Source organism: Artibeus jamaicensis, unplaced genomic scaffold (assembly GCF_021234435.1).
Source record: "Artibeus jamaicensis isolate MK-2021 breed Jamaican fruit bat unplaced genomic scaffold, CSHL_Jam_final contig_1998, whole genome shotgun sequence".
Classification (NCBI taxonomy): domain Eukaryota; kingdom Metazoa; phylum Chordata; class Mammalia; order Chiroptera; family Phyllostomidae; genus Artibeus; species Artibeus jamaicensis.
The window spans coordinates 11,663,345-11,688,711 of NW_026521407.1; the positions used below are offsets into that span (position 1 = coordinate 11,663,345).

The 25,367-nt window shown below is 36.2% G+C and overlaps 1 protein-coding gene across 10 annotated transcripts in view; it reads left to right on the forward strand.

Annotated features, from left to right (window-relative positions):
• The window catches only part of BCAS3 (BCAS3 microtubule associated cell migration factor), a 493,516-nt gene that overhangs the window by 150,775 nt on the left and 317,374 nt on the right, over window positions 1–25,367 (forward strand). For all 10 annotated transcript variants that reach the window (XM_053655011.1, XM_053655008.1, XM_053655033.1 and 7 more), the window contains exon 15: window positions 14,149–14,413. In XM_053655011.1, coding sequence (XP_053510986.1) covers window positions 14,149–14,413 — 265 coding nt within the window. The remainder of the gene's footprint in view (window positions 1–14,148; window positions 14,414–25,367) is intronic.

A 25,367-nucleotide genomic window follows, 5' to 3' on the forward strand; every position in this document is an offset into this window, starting at 1 on the left:
AACAAGATTTGCAAAGTGTTAATTATTGGAAATTTCTCCAAGAGAAAGTAAAACAATACTTTTCAACAATATTATGCTGTTCTATTTACTTTAGCTTTATAACGTAATTCAATGTTCATTTTAAAAAACTTTTCTAGCTATTCTTGGGCACTTTTCATTGATGCAGTTTAGAGTAATCTTACTGAGAGTTATACAAAGAATTTTATGGAGTTTTTTTTACTTGGATTACATTGAAATTACATTTTTTATTTTTTTGTTTTCCTTTTTATTAAGTATATTTTATTGATTGTGCTGTTACATTTGTCCCACTTTTTTCCCATTGTCCCCCTTTGCCCATTATCTCCATTCCCTCCAGCAATTACCCCCTCAGTTCATGTTCATGGGTTGTACATATCAGTTCTTTGGCTTCTCCATTTTCTATACTATTCTTTTTTTTGTAGATTTTTAAATTTATTTTTAATATATTTTATTGACTATGATATTACAGTTGTCCCATTCCCCCACCTTTATTTCCCTCCACCCTGCATACAACCTTCCATCCTCTTTCCCCCACCCCCACCTTAGTCCATGGGTCGTACATATATGTTCCTTGGCTTCTACTGTTCCTATATTGTTCTTAATCTCCCCCGTCTATTTTGTGCCTATTCTTTTTAAAGTATATTTTATTGATTATGCTATAACAGTTTTCCCAATTTTTCCCCTTTTTCCCCCCTCTGCCCTGCACCCGCAATCCTCCAGCATTCCACGTCCCCCTTAGTTCATGTCTATGGGTTTTACTTATAAGTTCATTGAATTATCTGTTTCTTATACCATTTTTGACCTCTTCCCATCTATTTTAGACCTACCAATTATACTCTTTTTCCCTGTATTTTCTCCCTCCTGTTCCTCTCCTCCCCACTGAAAACCCTCCATGTAATGTCCATTTCTCTGATTCTGTTCCCGTTCTATTTGCTTGGTTTTTGTTTTCATTGCTTTTCTCTTTTTTTAGGTTCACTTGTTGATTGTTGTGAGTTTGTTGTTATTTTACTGTTCATAGTTTTTGATCTTCTTTAATTTCTTACATAAGTCCCTTTAACATTTCATATAATAAGGGCTTGGTGATGATAAACTCCTTTAACTTGACCTTATCTGGGAAGCACTTTATCTGCCCTTCCATTCTAAATGATAGCTGTACTGGATAGAGTATTCTTAGATGATACTCTTTGCCTTTCATGACTTCAAATACTTCTTTCCAAATCCTTCTTGCCTGCGAAGTTTCTTTAGAGAAATCAGCTGATAGTCTTATGAGTACTCATTTGTAGGTAACTCTTTTCTTTCCTCTTGCTGCTTTTAAGAATCTCTCCTTATCTTTAATCTTTGGTAACTTAATGATGATGTGCCTTGGTGTGTTCTTTATTGGGTCCAACTTCTTTGGATTTATATCGTAATACAGTTAGAAATAACAATATAGAAATTTTATATCTAGGAAGTATTATTTTTTCAACTTAGTTATTGCTGTGGTATGACAAAAGTATTGGTTGTTTTGTAGCATATTTTTATCTTCTTGCTTTGCTAGACTCCACTGTAAAATCAAATTGTTTCTTTAGTAATTTTTTTTATCTTGTAAATAGGATGTATTTTCTGAAAGTCATGATTTCTTTTTACTTTTTTCAGTTTCGTTTTTCATATTGCCTTGGCTAGAAACTCTAAAATAATGTGTAAGAGTATTAGAGATGGCTATAGTATTTATTTATTTTCTTAATGGAAACAAAGTAAAATCCATTTTATTTTATTTATTTATTTTTTTAAAGATTTTATTTATTTATTTATCTTTAGAGGGGAAGGAGAGAGGGAGAGAAACATCAATGTATGGTTGCCTTTTGTGCGTCCCCTGCTGGGAACTGGCCTGCAGGGAAACCAGTCTGCAACCCAGGAATATGCCCTGACTGGGAATCGAACCACGATCCTCTGGTTCGCAGGCCTGTGCTCAATCCACTGAGCTACACCAGCCAGGGCTTATAGTATTTATTAATAATACCAAAAATTAAATAACACCGTAAAATTTATATTTTTATCATTTTGCTCTATTTCTAGCGTCTGTTTTTATGTCAATACTATGCTGTTTTGATGATTACACCTTTGTAATATAGTTTGAAATTAGGTGGTGTGATGATTCCAACTTTGTTCTTTTTTCCAACGTGTTTTGTGGTTCCATGTGAATTTTAGGATTGTTCTACTTCTGTGAAAAATGTTCATAGGATTATTATGTTGAATCTGTGGGCTGATTGGGTAGTTTAAGTATTCTACCAATATTAATTCAGTTCATGAGCATGGAGTATGTTTCCATTTGTTTGTTTCCTCTTCCGTTTCTTTCATCCGTGTCCTACAGTTTTCCTTGCACAGATCTTTCACCTTCTTGGTTTCATTTTCTTAAGTATCGTGTTAATTTGCAATGCAATTGCAAATGGGATTGGTGTTTTTAAAATTTCTCTTCTTGATAGTTCATCGTTAGTTTGTAAAAATGCAACTGATTTTGGTATGTTTGATTTTGTATCCCATAAATTTACTGAATTTATTAGTTCTAACAGTGTTCTGGTGGAGTCTTTAGAGTTTTCTATGTATAATAGCATGTCATCTTCAAATAGAGAGTTTTACTTCTTTCCAGTTTGGATCCCTTTAATTTCTTTGTCTTGCCTCATTGCTCTGGCTGGCACTTCCAGAACCATGTTTAATAAAAGAGGCAAGTGTGGGAATCTTTGTCTTGTTCCTGATCTCACAGAAAACACTTTGAGCTTTTCACCATTGATTGTGATATTAGCTGTGGGCTAGTCATATGTGGTCTTTATTATATTGAGGTACGTTCCACTCTGTTGAGAGTTTTTGTTATGATGGATGTTGAATTTTTTCAAATTATTTTTCTGCATCTATTGAAATTGATTGTATAATTTCTATCCTTCATTTTGTTTATGTGGCTGATTGGGAGCTGGACCCTCAGGCACCAGCATTTAAAGTATACAATTATGCCTCTTTCATGAATAGGCAGAGATGGGTATTTTAGTCTTTTGCCTTCATGTGGTGCTCCGGGTGGACAGCAGGTGAAGAATTAATTTTAAACTATGCAAACATTCCATTCCTCATCAAACTTTGTATTACTACTTTTACCTATATGTATAATTTGCTTTAATTGCTTGCTCTTATATTCAATGGGTTATGCCATTCAATAATTATTTTAATGCTCAAAATATCCTAGATTTGGCCAGTGGGAGCCATCTAAATTGTTTTGACACATCTCCCTTATTCTTTGAAAGTGTCCTTTCTTGTTGGCACAATGAACTTGCTTACTGTCACGTTTAGTCACCATTTGTTTTTGTTCCTTTTGTATGAAAGTTTTCAACTAGATGAGCATTTTCAGTAATCATTTAGTATTTCATTATGCTGCTGGGCATGTATGTACTCTGAGTTTATTTCTTAACTCTGATTTTATAATCCCTGTCCTGTCTTCTCTAATCACTGGTATGCTTTACCTCAGTGATAATCTCAAAGAATTTGAATATTTTAGGCACTTACACAGATTTATTTTTACTTACACCTCTTTTTGATACCTCTTTTGCATTAGCATTAGTTATCATTTAATTTACCTACACGTCCACCTGAAAATAGAGGTCATGCTTAAGCTTCTTTGTATCTTTAACCCTTAGAACAGTGCTCTGCACATGGACAGATGTTCATAGGTACAGATGTTTGATACTCTCAGTGCTATTTCTGTCTAATAAGAAAACCAAACAGAAGTTATTCAAATTATTTTATTCTCTGTCACAGCTTGTAATGTAGGGGCTTGGGAATTTCTAAACACCAAACATCAAGATCTAAGGAAACTCAATTAATGACCATAAAATTAATTTTATAAGCTTCTACTGAAAACTGTATTTTGAAATGATATATACAAGTTCACACTGATGATAAAATCTATATGGCATGTGATCTGTCTATCCATCTTTGAGTACTTCAGAATCATGTCATTCTGGCTTCTTTAATCAGGCAAGGAAAAAAATCAAGTATGTGGATCTAATTATGTTGAATTAAGTTGTTTTGTGATCTATGACTTGGGATATCCTCTGCATCTGACAGTAATTTTCCTCATAAAGCACATATGGAGCTAGAAAAATGTTCCCAGTTTTCAACAGTTAAGTCATATGTTGTAAAACCTTACAATATTTTGTTGATATACTTCCGTAATGTCTTAGTCAAGCAGACACAAAGTCATTTTATACTTAACATACTAATTTTTGTAAATTGTAAACTTGCTTTTAAAACATCTGCACATCAGATTAGTGTTACTTTTATTATATCAGAGTGATCCTGCAAAATGATATGATTGGTATGTTTAATTCTCAAGGGGAAAGAATCTCACTTTTTAGTATTATTAATTGTTAGTATTTGATGGTCAGTTCAGATGAAAACAAATTTACTATGAGTATGTCCCAAATATCGCCTATTTATGCTTTTGCCGAAATTCAGTTTTTACTAGACTTTCTGAATTTTTACTTACTAAACATCATCTTGTTTTTTGCCAGTCCCCCTGCCAAACATTAGCTTTATTGAGATGTAATTGTCATAATATAAACTGAATCACAGTACAAATACATCCATAGACAATACATAAACAAGTGGGCCTGGTTGGCCAACAATTATAGTGCCCTGCATTACAGTAGAGGTGATGGCTTTCCATCATCCTACTGTGCCAAATGGTCCTTTACATTTGTCCCTCCCGAGTTTTTGTTGGGGTTATACAGCTGCCACAGGCCAGTCTTCACCATCACCTTTCATCTCATCCAAGCCATGAATAAAGGCCCCTTGAGCCAGTGGCATTGCTTCAGGCCAAGTGGCGTGGATGATCAGATAAAAAGAAGATGCTGCTGGGTCCAGGTGAGAACATATTCTGGGACATTTCCATTTGGTTAGCAAGCCCTGTTGTGCCCTTCCACTGTGTTCATTATCCAGTTTGAGTTGACCCATCCCGCTGTGGGTCTGGAAAATCACAAGGCCTCTGTGGGTCAGTTGTTCAGGTACAAGAACTAAGTGGCCCATTAGCAGCTGCCCTCCACAAAAGGGAGTGTACTTGATAGCCGACTCAGGCAGGTGGCGGTGTTGTACTGGGAGAACTCCATTAGGTCCTCACCTAAACTTGTTCCCCCTGGGGTTCTGTGGTTTCTGCCGTTCAACATGGGAAGGGACTGGAAACCTAGTAGGTGGTCATTTGTGTGCTTGTCCTACAGTCTCAGAGGATACCCTCTGACACCAGCATGTGAGTACAGCCACACGCTCACAACATAAGCATCACTTGAGCTTCTCTTCCCCACTGGGAACGTGAGGAATGAGGCTCACACCTCATTCTGGGGTACTTTTTCCTCTGCTGAGGATGTGGACTACCGTGTTTCAGGAGCCCATGCCAGTTGTTCCAATGGCAACTGACAGGTGGTCAGATCTTTGGTTTTTTAATTTTAAAATTTGGTATTTCCATTTTAATTTTTTAACATTATTTTTATTGTTGACATGAATTACACATATCCCCATTTCCCCCCATTTGCCCCCTCCATCTAGCTGCTGCCCCCCTTCCCTTGGGCTGTCACCACGCTGTTGCCTGTGTCTGTATCATGGTGTCAGGAGAGGCTAGCCTGCAGAGTCTACGGGGGCAGCCAGGCGTTAGTCTTTTCCTTTCTCTTGGCCAGGCATCAATGCTGTTTATTCCCCCTGGGCAAAGATGCTGCTGCCAGCCTCCAGTGAGTGTCCTGGCATGATGGCACCTTTCTTTCTGCCCCCATTTCCAACATTGCCAAGTTTAACCCCTAAATCCTTGGCATTTTTGGCCACCCCTCATCCTTGTCTCCACTCCAGTTCACCACTGCTGGTTCCATGGTGTTTGCAAGGCATCACATTCACTTTTTCAGATTTTCATTGAAATGGTTTGTGGATTCATATGTACTTGTAAGAAAGAGTAGTAAGACATCCTATGTACACTTCACTCACTTTATCCTAATGTAAAATTTTGCGAAAGTACACAACCAGGGTATTATATTGACAGTTGATCTGAACTATGTTCATCAACATAGTTTTTATTTCACTAGCACAGATGCCAGAAAAGTAATTGGCAGTTCAGATAGTAATTGTAGGATGCTTATGTTAGCATATTTTAAAATTTCTAGCACCTAGAAGTATGCAAAACATGTAAAAGGCTTTCCATTAAATGTTTACCTAATAAATAAATAGATGTGAAGAATCAGTAGGTGGAAGGAGTGAGCTGATGAGATAGAGGATATGTGTAGATTATTGGTCTTCGCCATGTTTTCATTCTAAGTAACTTGTTCTGAAACAAACTTTCATTTTGTTTTTTAGATTCTACATGTAAGTGAAATCATATGGTATTTATCTTTCCTCGTCTGATTTATTTCACTTATCATAATGACCTCTACGTCTATCCAGGTTGTGCCAAATGTCAAGATTTCATTCTTTTTTATGGCTAGCAATATTTCATTGTGTATGTGGACCACATCTATTCATCTGTTGATGGACACTTAAGTTGATGGACACTTAGGTTGTCTGTTCATCTGTTGATGGACACTTAGGTTGCTTCCATATCTTGGCTATTGTAAATAATGCTGCTATTTGGGACTCATGTTTATAGTTTTGGTTGTCATTCTTACAGGCTTCTTAAAGTATAGTACTCTTGGATTTGAGAATTTTTATTCAAATTCTCTCTGTTTTTGGGTTTCCTTCCTTCCTTCCCTCCTTCCTTCCTTCCTTCCTTCCTTCCTTCCTTCCTTCCTTCCTTCCTTCCTTCCTTCCATCCATCCATCCATCCATCCATCCAAGATAGTCGGAAATAGAATGAGTCATTAGACCTGTATTTGGCTGCAGAAACAAAATCACATTTAACAATGTTTTTAAAAATTAGGGCTTATTTTTCTCATGTTACAAGAAGGATGCTGCTGGTTTTGGTATAATCAGTCAACAGTGTCTTTGACATTTTTGCTCTTTCCCTCATGATTGTTTTATAATTGCCGCTGCTCTGGACATTCCTCCCTCCCTCCCTCCCTCCCTCCCTCCCTCCCTCCCTCCCTCCCTCCCTCCCTCCCTCCCTCCTTTCTTTCATAAAAAGATATTATTTTTTTAATTTTAGAGAGAGGGGAAGGGAGGGAGAAAGAGAGAGAGAGAATCATCAACATGTGGTTGCTTCTCACACATGCACAACTGGGGACCTGGCCTGCAACCCAGGCTTGTGTCCTAACTGGGAATTGAACCAGTGACCCTTTGGTTCACAGACCAGCACTCAGTTCACTGAGCCACACCAGTTTGTTTTGTTTGTTTTTTTTTTTACTTAATCTTTTTCTTTCTCTTTTTTCATTACCATTTAGTTTTTATGCACCCCCACCACCACATTGTTGTCCATATCCATGAAGAGTATCATCAATAATGTCTTTTATCAAGAAAGTGGATGCTCTCCCAGAATCCTGCAGTGGCATCCTGCTTTTGTCTGACTAATCGTAATAGTGTTAACACTTCCTGAGAGAGAGGCTGGGCTAGCCCGTGTGAATGATCTGTGCTGGTGTCAGGGAAGGGAGTGAAGTTTGAAGAAGGGTGTTCAATTTGCCGTCCATTTAGTACATCTGTATAACCATCATCACCTCAGTCTGGATACTTGGATACGGGGCATTCCCATCATGCCAGCAACTTTCCTCCTGCCCTCTTCAGTCACATCTTCTGCCCCACTCACACCCTGGGCATCACTGTTGTCACTTCATGGTTTTATTTTTCAATTATAGTTGACATTATTATATTAGTTTCAGGAGTTTCTTCATTCTTTTAAAAAAGTATATGTTATATAATTTCTAAGGTTTGGTATGGATCTAGGGGAACTGCCATTTCTGTTCACTTTATTATATTTTCTAGCTCCACCTCACAGACTTTAGGTCAGTATCAGAATCATCATCTCAGTGTTTAAAACTTTGTTTTTCTTGGTCATGTCTCTTCCTTCCCTCCAAACCTACTGAGTCAGTTCTGAATGTGGGGCCAATGGGTCTATATTTCTTAATGGTAATCTAGGTGCTTCTCACACTAAAGTTTGAGATTCTCTCCTTTAGATTTTAGGATGTTAATAATAACCCCAAGTTTTCGTCACCAATATTAGTTAATGGGTTTTGGGTGAATTTGTGACATAAATTTAGAGTCTTATAAGATGCTTACTTCTTTGTTTTAGGTTGTTATATATAATAACACTTAATACTAGTGCTCAAATACTTTCATATGTAATTTGAATTTAACCTGTTTTGTGAGTTAAATATACAATTATGTATGGACATAATTGCTTCAGGTGAATATATGTCTGCTATATAATATTGTTTTAGATTATTAAATCAAAGAAGTACTAAAAAAATGGATAAATCAGATTGCCAAAAACATTGATAAATTAGCATTACTGGTATATTGCTACAGTATGTTTTAAAGAACAAATATATTAGCTTTCTAGGGGCTTAATTGGTTTTTGAAAGCCAAATTTTACATTGTTTCAAAAGAAACAAGTAGGTATCACAAATATGCTAAATAAAACAGGAATGATTTAAAGAAGAATGAATTATACAACCTAATATAAATTTGTAAAACAATTACATGTTAAGTATTTTTTATTTGAATTTCATTGGCTAAATATCTGACGTTCGTATATTTAAAAGCTCTGAATTGCCCTGACATGTGTGGCTCAGTGGGTTGTGCATCTTCCTGCAAAGTGAAAGGTTCCTGTTTGATTCCAGTAAGGTAGGGCACGTGCTTGGGTTGTGGGTTTGGTCTCTGGTCAGGGCTCATACAAGAGGCAATGGATCAATGTTTCTCTCGCATATTGATTTTTCTCTCCCTTTCCCTCTCTCTAAAAAGAAATAAAATCTTTTTAAAAAACAAAGCTCAAAATTGATAATAACCAAGGCACTCTTTGATGTTTTTTGTCTTTATATGCCACACTTTTATGCTGAGTGATGAGAAACTTATAAAAGCATCTGATTATATACTTTCACCATATTAACTGAAGGCACTTGTTTGACCCAACCCCAGATGTGAAGCGAGCCAGCACAGGCATCGATAAAATGCTAGTTCAGGCTTCCCAGCAGCTGCTTATCTTCATTGAACATAGGAGAAGAGACATCTTTTAAGAACTAAGGGGCAGGTAAATGAAACCACATAGGATAAAGAAAGCCATAGAACTTCCCTTTCAGCAAAACTAGCTAGTTAGTCTTTTCACTTTTTAAATTTACTGGCATTCTGTGGGTTGTCTTTTTACATTTTTGGTAGTATACTTTGATGTACAAAAGCTTTTAATTTTGAAGTGTAGTTTATTTACTTTGTTGTTGCTTATAGGTAGATGGTAGTATGAATTAAGGGTTCAGTTAAGAGTGTAATGGAGTAAACTGGTAGAAAGATTATACATTGGTGGCAGTGAAAACATATTTGCACAGAGTAAGTATACATTTTATGGTAATTACAAAAATAACAACAAACATCTTAGTTCAGTGCTTCTTAGTGCTAAATACTTTTCTAAGTGCTTTATATGTTCATTCATTAAACCTAAAACCCTATGACATTTGCATTATTATTCCCATGTGCAAATGAACAACTGGAAGACACAGAACTGTTAACTAACTTTTCCAGGGCCATGTAACTGGCAGTTGGTAAATATATTTACTATAAAAGGTGACCTCTAAGTAAAGCCTATATTGACATGTAAAGACTTTATATTTATAGTGCTACTTCTATGTGTTTTAACTATTTTTTATTAACATTAAATTTTAAAGGCTGTTTTATGTTTCAAATTGGCTACTTGTTATCTGATGTAAAATTATATGTGTGTGTGCATGTGTATATGTGTCTATATTTGTATTTATGTGATATATATATAAACACACATATACATATTGATTTATGCATTGAGAGATGTCTGGAAGAATGTGTTCCAAGGTAATAAATAGTTGCCTATGAGTTTTGGTATTTATGTGTTTTTTTATGTAAACTAAGATGACTTTATGTAATAATTGTGTTATTGTTGACCTGAATACAGATATATTCACCTAAGAAGACAAAACAAAATGTCTGCTTACTATTGAATTTAGAAAAGAATTGTAATCTAATTGGTCTCATGTTCCTAACTCATGTCTTGTATGGATTCCTCTTTGGAGAGGATTTATGTACGTTTCCCTTTCTATACTGTGGAGTGTTTGGTACACTATAAGAATAGTGCTCATTTGAGAGTCTTACTGTGTTTTTGACTTTGGCTTTAGGATTGCAAGGTGTTTTCTGCTTTGAGGTCTGTGATGTGCCCACAAGTCTACATTTTCCACATGATGGGTCGGCAAGTGTAGTCCATGAACTATAAGTAACCCTCTGTCTGTTTTTGCACATCTTACAAGCTAAGAATACTTCCTACAGATGAGCATTGGAATCTGTTTGATGATAATACTAGCTTAGAAACCCAATTAAGCAAAATATTATCTTCATCAACAGATTGCATATTCCTCACTAGTAGAACTGTATTACAAAAAATATATAACAATTGCCTGATCTGGCCAATGTTACTTGCTATGATATTTAGTACAGTAGAGCTAAATCAGAGATACAACTCTCATTGAACTGCTCTGTTTTGTGAGGAGAAAATCCTAACTAGATATATTCCAAAATAGAGGTCTAAAAATAATGCAGATGATGTCATTTTCTCATTACTAGCTTGCCATTATGCATGGTCTTTATTGTTATTAATGATGTATGACAAACCACCCAACTTGTTTGATAATACCAACAGTTATATCATTTTGTATTTTGTGGGTAGGAGGTTGGTTATCTTCTGTAACGTTATTTAAAGGATTAAACTGTCTCTAGTCTCTTGACAGCTAATATCTTTAGCAACTCTTCTCTGTTCATTTATGTATCCTGATGTGTCTTCAAGGTCATAGAGCAGACTCAGTGTTCTAATAGCAGTTTTCTAAGAGGCATTTAGGTGGAATTCTGTCTTACTGCCTTGATACTGATTGTTCGCACCACCTCATATCAGAAGTATTCTTAAAATGAAAGAAGGAAACTCTTTTTATGGACAGATCAGGAAGTGGTCTTGACTGTAAGTGTTTTGGAAAAAGGTTTTAGATAACATGGTTTAGTTCTACTGTGGATGGAACGTAAATTACTTAATAAGCCTAAAGATGTTTTTGTTTACATATTTGATTCTGGCTTGTGTTAATGCATTTGATAGCATGGTATTAAATTTGTCTGGCTCTGTGTTTCTTTTCTCTTGCTTTGCTATTTACATGTTTCTTTGCCCAGCCCCTTCCATTTCTCTTGCTTTTCTGTAAGTCAGTCTAGTTGGAGGTTATCATAGGCATGACTATGTGGAATGACTTTTTATTCATAATTCTAGAATTCCTGGGAGTGAAATATATCAGCTCTCAGGAGATTCTTTAATTACAACATTAACATGTCATTTATCATGGTAATCGAAATAGACAGGCATGTGGTTGAAATTGGGTTTATCCCTGTATTGATAATTTTTGTCTAGCAATAGTCTAAAAATGAAGTATCTTGTCTTGATATATTAGACTAAGTTTTTAATTTTTTTTATTTTAAGGGTTCCAGGCTCTTCCAGAGACTTGTACTTTGAGGAATTCATTTAGCTTTTGTTTGTGGAGTATTTGTGGAATATTACTCAAGATTTAATATGAATTTAGGCTTATTTGAAGACGTACTATATTGGAAAGTTGGCTTTGATGGCTAAAACAGTTTTACTTTGCTCACGTCGTTGTAATGAAGTTGATATATTCATACATGTATACCCACACATATGTTTTTTTCCTGTTAAAACCCACTCACTGACATCTTATATTCTACCATACTTTTTGACTTTGCTGAGGCTCCTTTTTTTTTTTTAAAGCATTGTTGATTGATTGTCTTGTGTGGTAAAAGATTATTATTATTCTTCATTTTTCAACCATTTCTTAATCTCTTAACCTCCTTCATTCAGTATCCCTGGATGAAATACAAATTGGTAGTTATGAAATAGTTATGGAGATGTAAAGTATAGCATAGAGAATATGGTCAATAATATTGTAATAACTACATATGATGTCATGTGGGTACTGAAAATATTGGGGGGAGCACTTTTTAACGTATAATTTTACTGAGGAGTTCTGGCCAAGATGGAGGTGTAGGTAGAAATGCTTCGCTTCCTCCCATAAGAAAAAGAAGGGTAACAAGCAATTTAAAGATAATAAACAACCAGAAGGGCCAGAAAATCAAACTGCGTGGAACTCCAACTAAGGAGTTAAAGAAACATTCACCCAGACCGATAGGAGGGGCGGAGATGGGAGATGGGCAGCTGAGTGAAGAGGACCCGTGCCAAGGTGGTGGACCGCGTGGGCGAGGCAGGGCTGGCTGAATGGGAAACTAAAGAGTCAAAGTTAGCTGCAAACTACTGCAGGGGTTGCCACAGTGGGAGAAACTCCCAGTCTCACAGGAGAATTTGTGGGAAAGTGGGGCTAGAGTGCAGTAAGTGAACAGCATTGTTCCCTCTCTGACCCCTCCCACACAGACAGCAGAGAGGGTTGCTCTGCCCTGGTGAACAACTAAAGCTCTGCACCCTTACAGCAAAACAGGTGTGCCAAGACAAAGAAATATGGCCAAAATGAAAGACCAGATCAAAACTCCAGAAAAAGAGCTAAGCAATGAGGAGATAGACAACCTAGCTGCTTGTAGAGTTCAAAACACTGGTAGTTGGATGCTCACAGAACTGATTGAGTTCTTTCACAAAATGAGGTAGAAATGAAGGCTACACAAAGTAAAATAAAGCAGAATATACCAGGAACCAAAAGTGAAGGGAAGGAAACGGGGACTCAAATCAACAATTTGGAACAAAAGGAAGAAATAAACATCCAACTGGAACAGAATGAAGAAACAATTCAGAAAAATGAGGAGAGGCTTAGGAACCTATGAGACAACTGTAAGCACTATAACATCCAAATCATAGGGGTGCCAGAAGGAGAAGAACAAGAGCAACAAATTGAAAACTTATTTGAACAAATAATGAAGGAGAACTTACCCAGTCCGGCAAAGAAAAGAGACTTCCAGGAAGTCCAGGAAGCCCAGGAAGCCCAGAGAGTCCCAAAGAACTTGGACCCAAGGAAGAACACACCAAAGCACATTGTCATTAAATTACCCAAGATTAAAGATAAAGAGAGAATCTTAAAAGCAGAAAGAGGAAAAGAGACAGTTAGCTACAAAGGAGTTCCCATGAGGCTATCAGTTGATTTCTCAAAAGAAACCTTATACAGGCAAGAAGGGGCTGGAAAGAAGTATTTGAAGTCATGAAAGGCAAGGAACTACATCCAAGATGACTCTAGCCAGCAAAGCTATCATTTGGAATGGAAGGGCAGAGAAAGTGCTTCCCAGATATTATATGAAATGTTAAAGGGACTTACTTAAGAAATAGAAGATCAAAGGCTATGAACAGTAAAATGACAACAACTCATAACTATCAACAACTGAACCTAAGAAACAACAAAAACTAAGCAAACAACTAGAACAGGAATGGCACCAGAGAAATGGAGATCACATGGAGGGTTTTCAGTGGGGAGGGGGAGGGGGAGAATGGAAGGGGGAAGATAGAGGAGATAAGAAGCATAAATGGTAGGCACAAAATAGACGGGGAGGTTAAGAATAGTATAGGAAATGGAGAAACCAAAGAATTTATATGTATGACCCATGGACATGAACTACGGGAGGGGGGTGAATGTTGGAAGGTGGGGGGTGGCAGGGCAGAGGCGGGATAAAAGAGGGAGAGCATAATCAGTAAAATATACTTTATTTTTTAATTATATTTTATTGACTCTGCTATTACGGTTTTCCCAATTTTTTTTCTCCCCTTTATCCCCCCCATTCAGGAAAGGAATAGAATTTCCTACTCTAAATCTTATCATATCTCTGATATGGAGTTTTGATCAATATATGAAACTTATGTGTAGAATAAATCTTTATCACTTGATCTTAGGTAAATTTGGTAATAAGCATATTTCACGGCATGTGTGTCAAGCTCTCAGATAAGTGCAAGTAGTTTCCATCATCTCTCTGTTTTTCACCTCTCATTTTTAGGTACAAGACATCTGCTTCAGCCATGACTGTCGCTGGGTTGTGGTCAGCACGCTCCGGGGGACGTCCCATGTTTTTCCAATCAACCCGTATGGTGGCCAGCCTTGTGTTCGGACACATATGTCACCACGAGTTGTGAATCGTATGAGCCGTTTCCAGAAAAGTGCTGGGCTGGAGGAGATCGAACAAGAACTGACATCTAAGCAAGGAGGTCGCTGTAGCCCTGTTCCAGGTCTATCGAGCAGCCCTTCCGGGTCACCTCTGCATGGTAAACCTGCTTTTCTTTCTTTCCACTGAGCTCTGCAAGCCTTCTTCCTCTTATCCTTAATTTTCAAGATCTGGGACATGGAAAATCCATTTTTCAAATCTGTTCATGCAAAGACAAGGTTTTGGGTTCATTTTGGGACATTCTTAACTTATTAAATCATTTAATTGATGGCAATGCTTGCCACTTTGGTAGTCTTTATGACCACCAAAGAGTCATAGAGAGTTAAAATGCTATTTAACTCTAACTTTTTCAGTAAATAAGGACTTCTTTGTGTCTTTTTATGGAATATGAAGTTCAAGACTTGATTTATAAATTTATAAATTTACTTTTCTGTCTATAGATCTTGTCCAGAAAACTTTGCCTTTAACCAAAGCCAACACTATATAGTTTATTGAGAAATGGTCATTATTAAAGAATGGTCAGGAGTCATGTGTAGTTTAGAACAGCATTTGCACTACATCATTGTGGGATTTCTACCAATATGTTGCAGGAAAAATAAAAAAAATATATTTTTTAGCTGAATAATCCATCTTAGAGCAAATAGTTGTGTTACCCCAGCCAATTACTGGAAGTCTTCATTTGTGCTCCTTTTCTGTAAAAGAAAACCATGAATCTGACTTTATGGTAATCATTTCCTTTTTGAAAATAATTTTTTCCTAAGGAAGTATCCTTAAATACTGTTGTTCCCTTTCATATAAATGAAATTATGGAATATGTATATTTTGGTATATTCAGCTTCTTTAACATCATGATCATGAAATGAATTCAGTTTTACTTTATTTCCATTGTTTTTCCATGTTCCATTGTACAGTTATATTTCCACTTGTTTATTTATCCTTTCTATTACTGTCGATGTATGTTTGGGTAGTTTCTGGTGTGGGATATTATAAATAATGATGCAATGAAAATTTCTATACTCAGTTCTTACTGCAGATATGTACTCATTTTAAGTGGAAACCCTCGGTTATAATGTATGCAAACCTTGACCATAGTAGTTTAATACCAGAGAGGTTGCACCATTTCCTTCCCATCAGAATGATAGAAAATTTTTGTTGACACTAGATGACATTTTTATTCAGTAGCTGTTACCCCCCCCCCCCCATTTCTCTTTCTAAGCCCCATAGCTACCACTAATCTGCTTTTTCCATCTCTTTGGATTTACCTATTCTGGATATTGCATATAACTGTCTTCATACAATATGTGACTTTTTGTTTCTGCCTTTTTCCCCTATAGTGTACTTCATTCAATGTGTGTCTGTTTGGTTTTGACTTTTTTCCCTGTAGTTTAACATTTTAGAGGTACAGACACATTGTTATATGTATCAGCATTGCATTCCTTTTTAGGGCTGAATAATGTTCCATCGCATGTAAATACCACGATTTTTTTCTCCACTTTTCCATTGGTGGATGTTTGGATTATTTCCATGCTTTAGCTGTTGTTAATGGTACTGATATGAAACATGTGTACAAGCATTAGTTTTGAGTAGCTCTTTGCACTTACTTTGGGCAGTACAGCTAACCTTATTTGTTTTAGTTTCTACTTGAACACATATCCTTTTATAATACCCAACCAATTTAGATACATATTTTCTGTAGGAAGTTTTAAGAGAGCCTGAAACATGTAGGTATTTGGAATTCTCGGGAAAGATTGTGTTGTAACTCAAAAAATTCGGTACCTCTGTTTTCTCCTTGCTTGATGTTTTATGTTTTGGCCCTGTTATTTCTGTAACAGTTGTTATTCATGTGTATTTAACTTAACTAGTGACCTGTGACCTTCAAAGTTATAAGTCTTTCAGAATCAGTCCTAGCTGAAAACAGCCACTTAAGAAAGTATTTAGAATTTTAAAAGAAGTTGAAAGTTGTATGATATTCCTATTTTCCGCCATTTGCAGGAAATTTTACTTGAATAATTATTTACATATTTTTGGTATAAATACTTTGTCATATAAGCAGGTGATAGTATCGGTTCTTTGAAGATCTTTTTCTTTATGTGGAATGTTTCCTTTACTAACCACTCGGTGGAGAGGGAGTCAGCGTGCATGTAGAGTGCTGGGTTGGAGAGTGGACCTGATGTATTTGTAGAAAAATTTGGATTTGTAGTCCTTACATTTATATGCCCTCAGAGAGTATCATTTTGAGCTTCTTTTTTCTTCTTGTTCTTCTTCCCTAATAAACTTACCACATACCAGGTTCTGTGCTAGGCTTTGGGTACAATGTGCACAAAAAATTGTTATCTCTGTCCTGTGTATTTTTTAGTCCAAGAGAACGATAGATACTAAATGACTGTGAACAAACTCCCTTGAGTACATTTTTTCTGGAAGGTACAAAGTGGCGATAGGTTAAGGATTTGTTATTTGTACAGGAACAGATGGTTGAAAGAGCAATACTTGAATTTCCAAGTCAAAATATGCTATTTTCTCTCAGCTTTATTGCTCACAGCTTTCTTCATTTTCCTACTGATAACACATATTGCAACTTTGTCATGTTGAAATTTCACCTGGTTACTCTGAGTCGTTTTTCTGATTTTTAAAGCACTGACATTAGAGTGGTGGTCATTTTTCTTCATGTTCTCTTTGTATTTCACTTGTCAAAACAAAATGGGCATTGTTGTTGGTTAGTTCTAAAAAGGATGTATTTACAGTTTGTGTGGATAAACAGTCTGATGCTGGTCAAAAAAAATGTAAACTTTGAACAGGGAGGGATTCATGTTGAAAATGAATCATGCTTGGTGGTATTGCTGTTGTTTGTGCTCTTTTTAGTAAAGTAAAGGAAACTGTTAAATAACAGTTGATATAGGGATATTTCCTTTTTACTCTCTGGAGTCAGTCCAGTGTAGGTTAGGATTATTTTATCTACTTGCTTTTTTTGTTTGTTTTTCTTAACAGAGGACCTTTATTTATTTGAAATACATTCTCTCTAAATACCTCTTTGATTTCCTTTCTTATTGCCTGGACCTTAGCCTGTGCGAGGGGTTTTTAACCTAAGTTCCATGGTTGTGGATACAAACTAAATGACATCTTTATGTTGACTACCCTCTAACCAAAATTGTTTCCTTTTATTATGAGATAGATGAAATGGTAACATTAGTTGTACCTGTGACATTGTCACCAATAAAAATGCAGATGTTTTCATATCACATTACATATGAACTATATATCTTTTTAGTGTTTTGAACTACTGAAATATATTTTGGAATATACTGTATGCTCATACTGTTACTGATTTTAATATTTATTCATATTATAGCAAAACCAAATTTTAAATGTATTAATAATTATACTTCCATAGAATTGGTGCCCTTTAATTTTATGTATTTTATTTTATACATTTATAATCATCATTCAGAGAACGAGTCCACAGGCTTTCAAAGGCTGTCCATGCAGCCCACCACACATGCGTGAATAGAGACCCTGGTCACCTTCTCTTGCCTCACCTGTGTCAGTAGCCTCCCACCTGTTTTACTCACGGACATTTTCTTTGTTAACCATAAATACTAATTTCCGCCTTTGTGCTTAAAATCTTTCCGCGTCTCACCCTCCTTGTAGAATGTCAGAGAAGGTCATATCTTATTTCTTGCTTATTGTCCCACCACGGCTAGATTGCTGCGTCCTCCCCAAGTGTGCCTATTTCTTGGCACCTTTCCTCTTCATATACTCATCTCTACTTGAACTAATTGTTACCCTCTTGAATATCTGCTACAACCTACTTCATTGTGGTCTAGCTAAAAATATCACTTTCTCTCTAACCTCTCTTAAACGTCTCTTGATGCTGTGTCGTCTGTATGAGCCCTGACGTTGACACTCCGAGCACACTTGTACTGTGTCATGACATGTTGACTGTGCAGTCTTGCCTGTCTCTCCTATTAGACTGCCTTCGTGAAGTCAGGGTCTTTTCTTATTTATATTTGTATCTTTGTACCTTGTGTAGTATTTGCTAAAATGTAGACTCGAAGACTTTGAGCCAAGTTTCCAAATGTCTTTAGGAGTTCTTCTTTTTAAAAAATTTTTATTTAGTTATTTTTCAAGTACAGTTTTCTATTTCTCCCATCCCAGCTCACCCTACCCTGTGCTCCCCACCTCCCTCCCATTTCCAACCCCCCCTTAGTTCTTGTCCCTGTGTCCTTCATACTTGTTCCTCCAAATCCCTCCCCTTTTTTCCCCCTTAAATTCCCTTCCCTCTCCCCTCTGGTCACTGAGGAGTTCTTCTAATAAAACAATTTAGATTTTAAATTTTTATTTGTCAGAATGAAGTGCTTTTCATTCATGGTGACATTGTTTCACTTTAATATCTTTCAGATACATTCATTTATTCAACAACTAGTAATTAGTGTTATATATAGGCACGGTGTCTGAGGACTAAGACCATAGCGGGGAGCAAGAGGAAAATGTCCCTGTAGGGGGACAGGGAATGCCGGGAGAAGATTGCAACTTGATGTTAGAATGCTTCCTGCAGACCTTACTGAGTTGAGGACATTAAACGAAGCTGCGATGGAAGTCTGGGTGAAAATCATGCAGATGTCAGGCAGAAGGGGCAGCCAGTATGAAATCCTTGAGTTGGGAAAGTGCTGAAGCACAGTACTAGAAGCACATAGTAAAAGATGAGGTCAGAGAGGAAATGTGGCCAGATCATGTTAACCTTTGACTTTGACTTACAGTGAGATGGAGAAGCTGTGGAGAATTTTGAGAATAAGAGTGACATGGTAAGACTGTTTTGGCAGGATCAGAATGGAAATCTGTAATTAGAATGCACAGACTGAGTTGTTTACAGTGGAGACTGAATAGTGGTCGGATTCTTGCTATATTTTGATGGTGGGGCCATCAGGATTTCTGGTATATTTTTATGTCAGGTGTGAGAGAAGAGGGACTAGTAAGGCTTTTGGCCTGAACAGCTGGTAGCATGGGATTGCTATCAGATGAAATGAGAAACACAAGGCTAAAGCAGGTTTGGGGGAGGAAGAGAATCAGGAGTTTTGGAAATGTTTCATTTACTTTGTGTCTTTGACTTCCTGGTGACGGTCAGTAGGTAGTTGGTTTTAAGAGTTCAGTGGAAAGGGTAAATGTTTGAAGGCATAGATAAAAGCCCAAAGCTGGATGAGATCACCTAGTGAGGTACTGAATATGGATGGGGAAAAAACAGAGCAGATGAAGATGTCCCAGGACTGAGCCTTGGTGCCTCCCTTCATGAAGCAGCCAGTGACATAGAAGGAAGACCATCGATGAGCAATCCTGGAGGTGAAATGAAGGAATTTTTTTTTTCTGAGAAAAAGGAGTGATTAATGTGTGAAATTTTTGCAGATAGGCCAATTAAGATAAGGACTGAGGGAAAGAGAGAATGCTGTTAAATTTGGTAATGTAGAGCCATGCAGCACATGTGGCTTTGCTAAGAGCAGTTTTGGTGGAGTGCTAGGGGCCCGATAGGAGTGGGTTGTAGTAAGACCCAGAAGATAGGAATTGGTGACCAGCACTGACACGTCTTTCAAGGAGCACTTATACAAAGCCGGACAGAAAGGTGGGGAGGAGTCAGAGGGAAAAGAGGAGATTGCTTCTGTTTTCTCACGGGTATAAGACACGAGGATGGTTGTAGGTATCAGGAGCTTTAAGGAGAAAGGTAAAGGTGGGAAAATGGTCCTCTGGGAGGAGAATAGGCATTCATGTACCTGTTAGTAAACTTTGCCTGAATGAAGAAACCCTTTTTTCCATTATTATTTCTGCCCTGAGCAAATTTAATTACTTGTCCCTGCTTTCCAGCTTCAACACCTTGTTACTGTACGGGAATTGCTTTCCTTTCGTTTCTTCAGATAAACACTGAATGCATCTTTCAAGCTCAGTTTAGCTTATGATGCTCTTTCTTCCTCTTAACATGCAGTGTCAGACTTCACGTAGTTGATCCTTATTTTTGATGCTCTCTACTACCAAGCTGTAACTTGCGTGGGTGACCAGGAGTCTGACTACCTGTGTTCCATGACTTCCCAACTCTTCGGTCTTAGACAAATTACTTAGTCTGCCTGCGCCTTAATTTTCTTTTTGTAAAATGAGGAAAATAATATTACCTGCCTTAGAGAGTTACTGTTCGGATCAAAGCACTTGGAATAGTGTTTTGCACATGTCAAATACTCAGTAAAAGATTAGCTGCTGTGATTAGTATTATTAGTAATCTTGTTCATCTTTGAGATGTAAGGGATTGAACAATTTTTTTCATATTTTTATAGCGTGCCTCTTATCCAGAAAATCAAATAAATGGATAATTCACTGACTAATGAGTGAATGAAAAATGTAATTGCAACCTTATTGTGTACATGCTTTTTAGTCTTTTGGACTTAGTATTGTTAAGTTGACGTTGTTTCTGAAATGAAGATACCAAGACAAAACTGAAAGGTGATGGTAATAGAATTTTTTCATCTGATTTTAAGTCCGTAGATCAGGAAATGTAGTCTTATAACTTAATCCATCTATTCTTGACTCTTTGCATTTCTTTAGTTTGAAAATTAGTTTTTTGGTTTAGATTTAAGAATATGGCATTTACTATGTGGCAGGGCTTATAAGGGATTTTATTTTCTTTTGCTATTTCCAGTGACTTAACAGAGGGAATTTGGGTTCATTTCTGCAGTTCTCCAGAGTCCTGGAAGTGTTTCCTTTCCCATTAATTTACTGGTCCTCAGGAAAGGAGCCATCATTGAGTCACAGCTTCTGACACTTGATGTCCAGGTTCCACTTCTTCCAAATGGAAGAGACTTTCTTACACTGGAAGCCTCCATGTTTTACTACTAATGCTTTTAAATAACTGGTAGCATTACTTTTTTTTTTAGCATCTGGATGATGCTTTTTTTTTTTTTTTTTTACCACTCAAACTCTTTTGATAGCCTTTATTTGATGGTTTGTTGTAATTACTTTTGTGGATTGGTAGTTTTCTTGATGCAGACCACATCACAATAGTAAATACAAAGCAATCACACATTCAGCCTTATATGGTTTCACCTACTTAAGGCAATCAATAAATGTGTGGTGTTTCTTGACTTCTCTTTCCACATCACTGTTTACCTGTGCCCTGAAGTTTCCTGTTTACCTGTGCATTGAAGTTTCCATTTCTGTGTTTTAATTTTTTGCCAAGAAAAATCAATCATGTGCCCTGTACCTCTGCTTTAAACTTTATGCGTCATAGAACACACAGAATACTATACACATAGCATATACATGTGTAATATAATATATAACATACTGTATATTATGTACATGTTAAATGGATAAAAATATTTTGTTAGACAGTATCGTAGTTTAGTATCTGGGTTTTTACTGGTTACTGTACTTGATTGTTTCAGCTCAGATGAAGTTTTGTTTTTAATTGGTTGTTTTCAAGTCTAATAAATTTTTCCCAGTGAATTTGTTTTCTTATAAATTCTTTTACCATCCTTTAAAATGTTGCTATAACTTTATGCAAATTTTTGCATGTATTGTACACCAAAATTGTAAATGTTTAAATATTTTTATGTCACTTCCTATTGTTGAGCAGATGAGATTTTTTTGGAAAGTGGATAGAAACAAGAGACCTGAAACAAGGTGCTTTCATTTAAGAAGCACTAATTGAAAAAAAATCTATTAAATAAAAATAGCATAATGTTAATAGACTATTTTATAGAGCAGTTTTAGGTTCATAGAAAAATGGAGAAGACAGTTCAGATAGCATAGTTTGTAAGGAAAATAACATCACCTTTGAGTATCTTTAATAATTCTTATATTGTCTCTAAATTTTTGATTATAGTCCAGCTGAGTATTTTATCTTTTTGTCTATTTTATTTGGAATAGTCCACATTTTCTTTCCCTCTTTTTAAGTTTTTACTTAAAATAAATGCCAGATAAGGTAGTTAGCAATGGAAGCTAGTCTGAAATTTCTATTTTCTTTATACTTTTTTACATTGCCAAATCATCAAGTCAAGGTTTCATTTAAAATAAGAACTCATTGGTCTTGATTTTAAATGGTTAATGAGACATGCCTCTAGAGGGCGATCTTTTCTAAACTTTCTTATGATTGTAATCATGGCAACCCTGGCATGAACCTGGTATGTGCTATGGATGTTGATGTCTTATGAGATCTTATAATTACCCAGCTTCCTTCTTATTATGTTTTTTTGTGATTTATTCTTCAAAGTCTGTTTAGAAAATTTGACTTTTGAACTATTCAGGGGTAGGCAAAAGTAGGTTTACAGTTGTAATACAAAAATTAAGAAATAATAATACAAGAATAAACTCTCTGCTTTCTGTACCCCTAATTGTAAATCTACTTTTGCCCAACTCTGTATTACTGTCAATTAATATCTATTTTTAGCACTTAATCTAGATACTTAGGTCCTATGAATAAATTTACGTGGTTGAACAGAAGCAAAGTTTTTAGTTGAGTAATTAAGTAAGTGGTGTCTGCATGTTCTAAAAATTCCCTTCTTTGGTTCTCTATGTTGATTTTCAAGGAACTAACTTCTTCACTTTATGGGACCAGAGTGATTAAACTCCACAATTGAGACCTTCTTAGGATTTATAGTTAATCTCTGCTTCTCTTTTCTGTTAACATTTATTAGAGTTTTATTGCTTTTGTTTACCTATTTAATATAATTTTTATCAAAGAAACACATGCACTTGTTATAAAAGACTAATAATACTACAGATTTATAATGACAAGTGGCACCCTGCTGCCCACCCCGCCCTATGCTTAGGGGTCACTCCCCAGAAACTGCTTCTTTCAATTCTTCAGAGCATCTTCCTTGATGGTTTTTTTTTCCTTCCCTCTCATTTCTGGAAATTATGTTAAGTTGGAAAACGATCTTCTAACATTGAATGCTAGCTTTCTTTTTGTTTTCTCTTGCTCTATCTGTCTGTTTCACTTTATGAGTGGCCCCGGTTTATCTTTAACCTTCTTACTGCATTTTTATTTTGGCAGCATGTTTTTAATATTTTCTACTCTGAATGTTTCTTTTATTATTACATTCTTTTTTTTATATGACAGACATAATGTAGTTTATCTAAGAGGTATAATTTTTGAAGCATATTTTGATGTTTGTATTAACCTGTTTTACAGGTTTGTGTGTGTGTGAGCATTATCTTTCGTGTAAGAGTAATTCTTCTCACTTGAAATTATAATTTACCTAAATTCGAAAAGTACTGATATCTAGGCCCAATCTTAGACTGATTAAACCAAATTATTAATCTGAATGTCTGGGAATCCTGGGCTGATCATTCTTATTTTTACTTGATTTTTAAATTTTGTTACTTTTTAAGTTATTTTATGATTTTATTTTTATTCAGCTAACCAGCAAACCTTCCAACTGATTGGAAGCTCTTTGAGCATGAGATGGTCATCCCAACTAGCAATTTTATTAGGGTACCTCAATCAGTACAATTTGTATTTCATTTTTCCCTTCAACCGGTCAGTTTCCCTGTAAGAGGCAGTGTTGGGTGGTGGAGACTTTGTGGTAATGAACTTAGAAGTTAGTTTTCAAGGAGTTGAAGAAGTTATTTTAGTTTAGTGATTAGAATAACATGAGTATTTGGTTTATCTATTTGCATGTTACTGTGGCCTTATTTTTCCAGGGAGGAAGTAGGAAAGTTTTGATTAGGTTCCATTGAAATATTTTGTTTTCAAAATTTGTTTTAGAAAAATTGGAAAGAGAGAGGAGAGTAGTAATTAGGCTTCTTAGAACATGTTATGACCAGCGTCTCAACAACCCAAATAAGCAGATTTAGAAATAATGAGACTGGAGAGTAGCAGCCATGAGTAGTCTTGAACTTAAAAACTCTGAGCAAGAAATAAAAAATATGACAGTCAGCCCATCATTTGTAAACTACAAAAGGTAAGGAAAATGGGGTGAGGGCTGTGCTGGGGTTATACACACTGAGAAAGTATTACAGGTCTTAGCATAGTAGGGGTTTAGCATACAGTGACTTTTAGAGTTTGGAGGAGGTTGAGAAAAGGAAAAGGATTTAAGGTTCATTGAAAACATTATTAACATTGGATGGTGTGTTTTTGCAGGTGAGAACATTGAAGTTAGAATGAGGCACACAAGTGAAACTATTTCGGGACAGGTAGAATGGATTAATGTGGGCACTGTTGTTGCTGGAAGCTTCAGGAGAGACAGGCCATTTCACTTCTCAGTGTTGGGAACCTTTTCTAGTAGGGGGTGCTTAATAACTGTTTAATAATATTTCACGTGTGTCTGGTTTTGGAGTTTATTGAAATGTATCCACATTTGATAAAAATCATGGGCAAGAGAAAATGTGAAACAATAATACTGATATGTGAATATGGTTTTCTGGCCAAGAACCAGATGATTAAGAAGTGTTTCTGCTTAAGCAGAGGATTTAGAGTCAGGGAAGCAGAGTCAACACTTCTCAGGTGTGATCATGGTATCACTCCTTTTTGTGGTTCTCACTCTCAGGAACTTTCTATCAAAGCAGTTTTATGTACATAGGTAAATTCATGGTTTTGCTTTTGGAAAATCAGTGTAGAAAACATGGACTTATTACTTACTCATGATGTACTTTGACTTCTTTCTCTGTCTCTTTCTTTTTTTGGTGCACAAGTTTCTTTCACAGATTTTTGAAAACTAAGCTGGAAATAAAGTACATGTGAATATAAACGGTTTTATCTTCCCTGCTATCAGAAATGCTGATTTGGCCCTTTTGCACTGTACTCCCATTTTTATACGGTTGTTAAAATCTGCTGCTCTTTCCCATCTGAAGGAAGTGCATCTTTGACACTTCTCATGACCTGAGTCATGATGCTGAAATGGAGCCAGAAAATGGCCTTAAGAGTCACGGGGAAAAGAAGGAAGGCTTCCATGAGGTGGGGGCGGGGAGGAGGCAGGAGTTGTGGGGAGAAGAGCATCTTCAGTAAAGTTACTTACGTTTTACTGCTATAGTTTTATTCAACAGAAAATACTTTGATTTTAATATTTATTTTTTCCTTAACT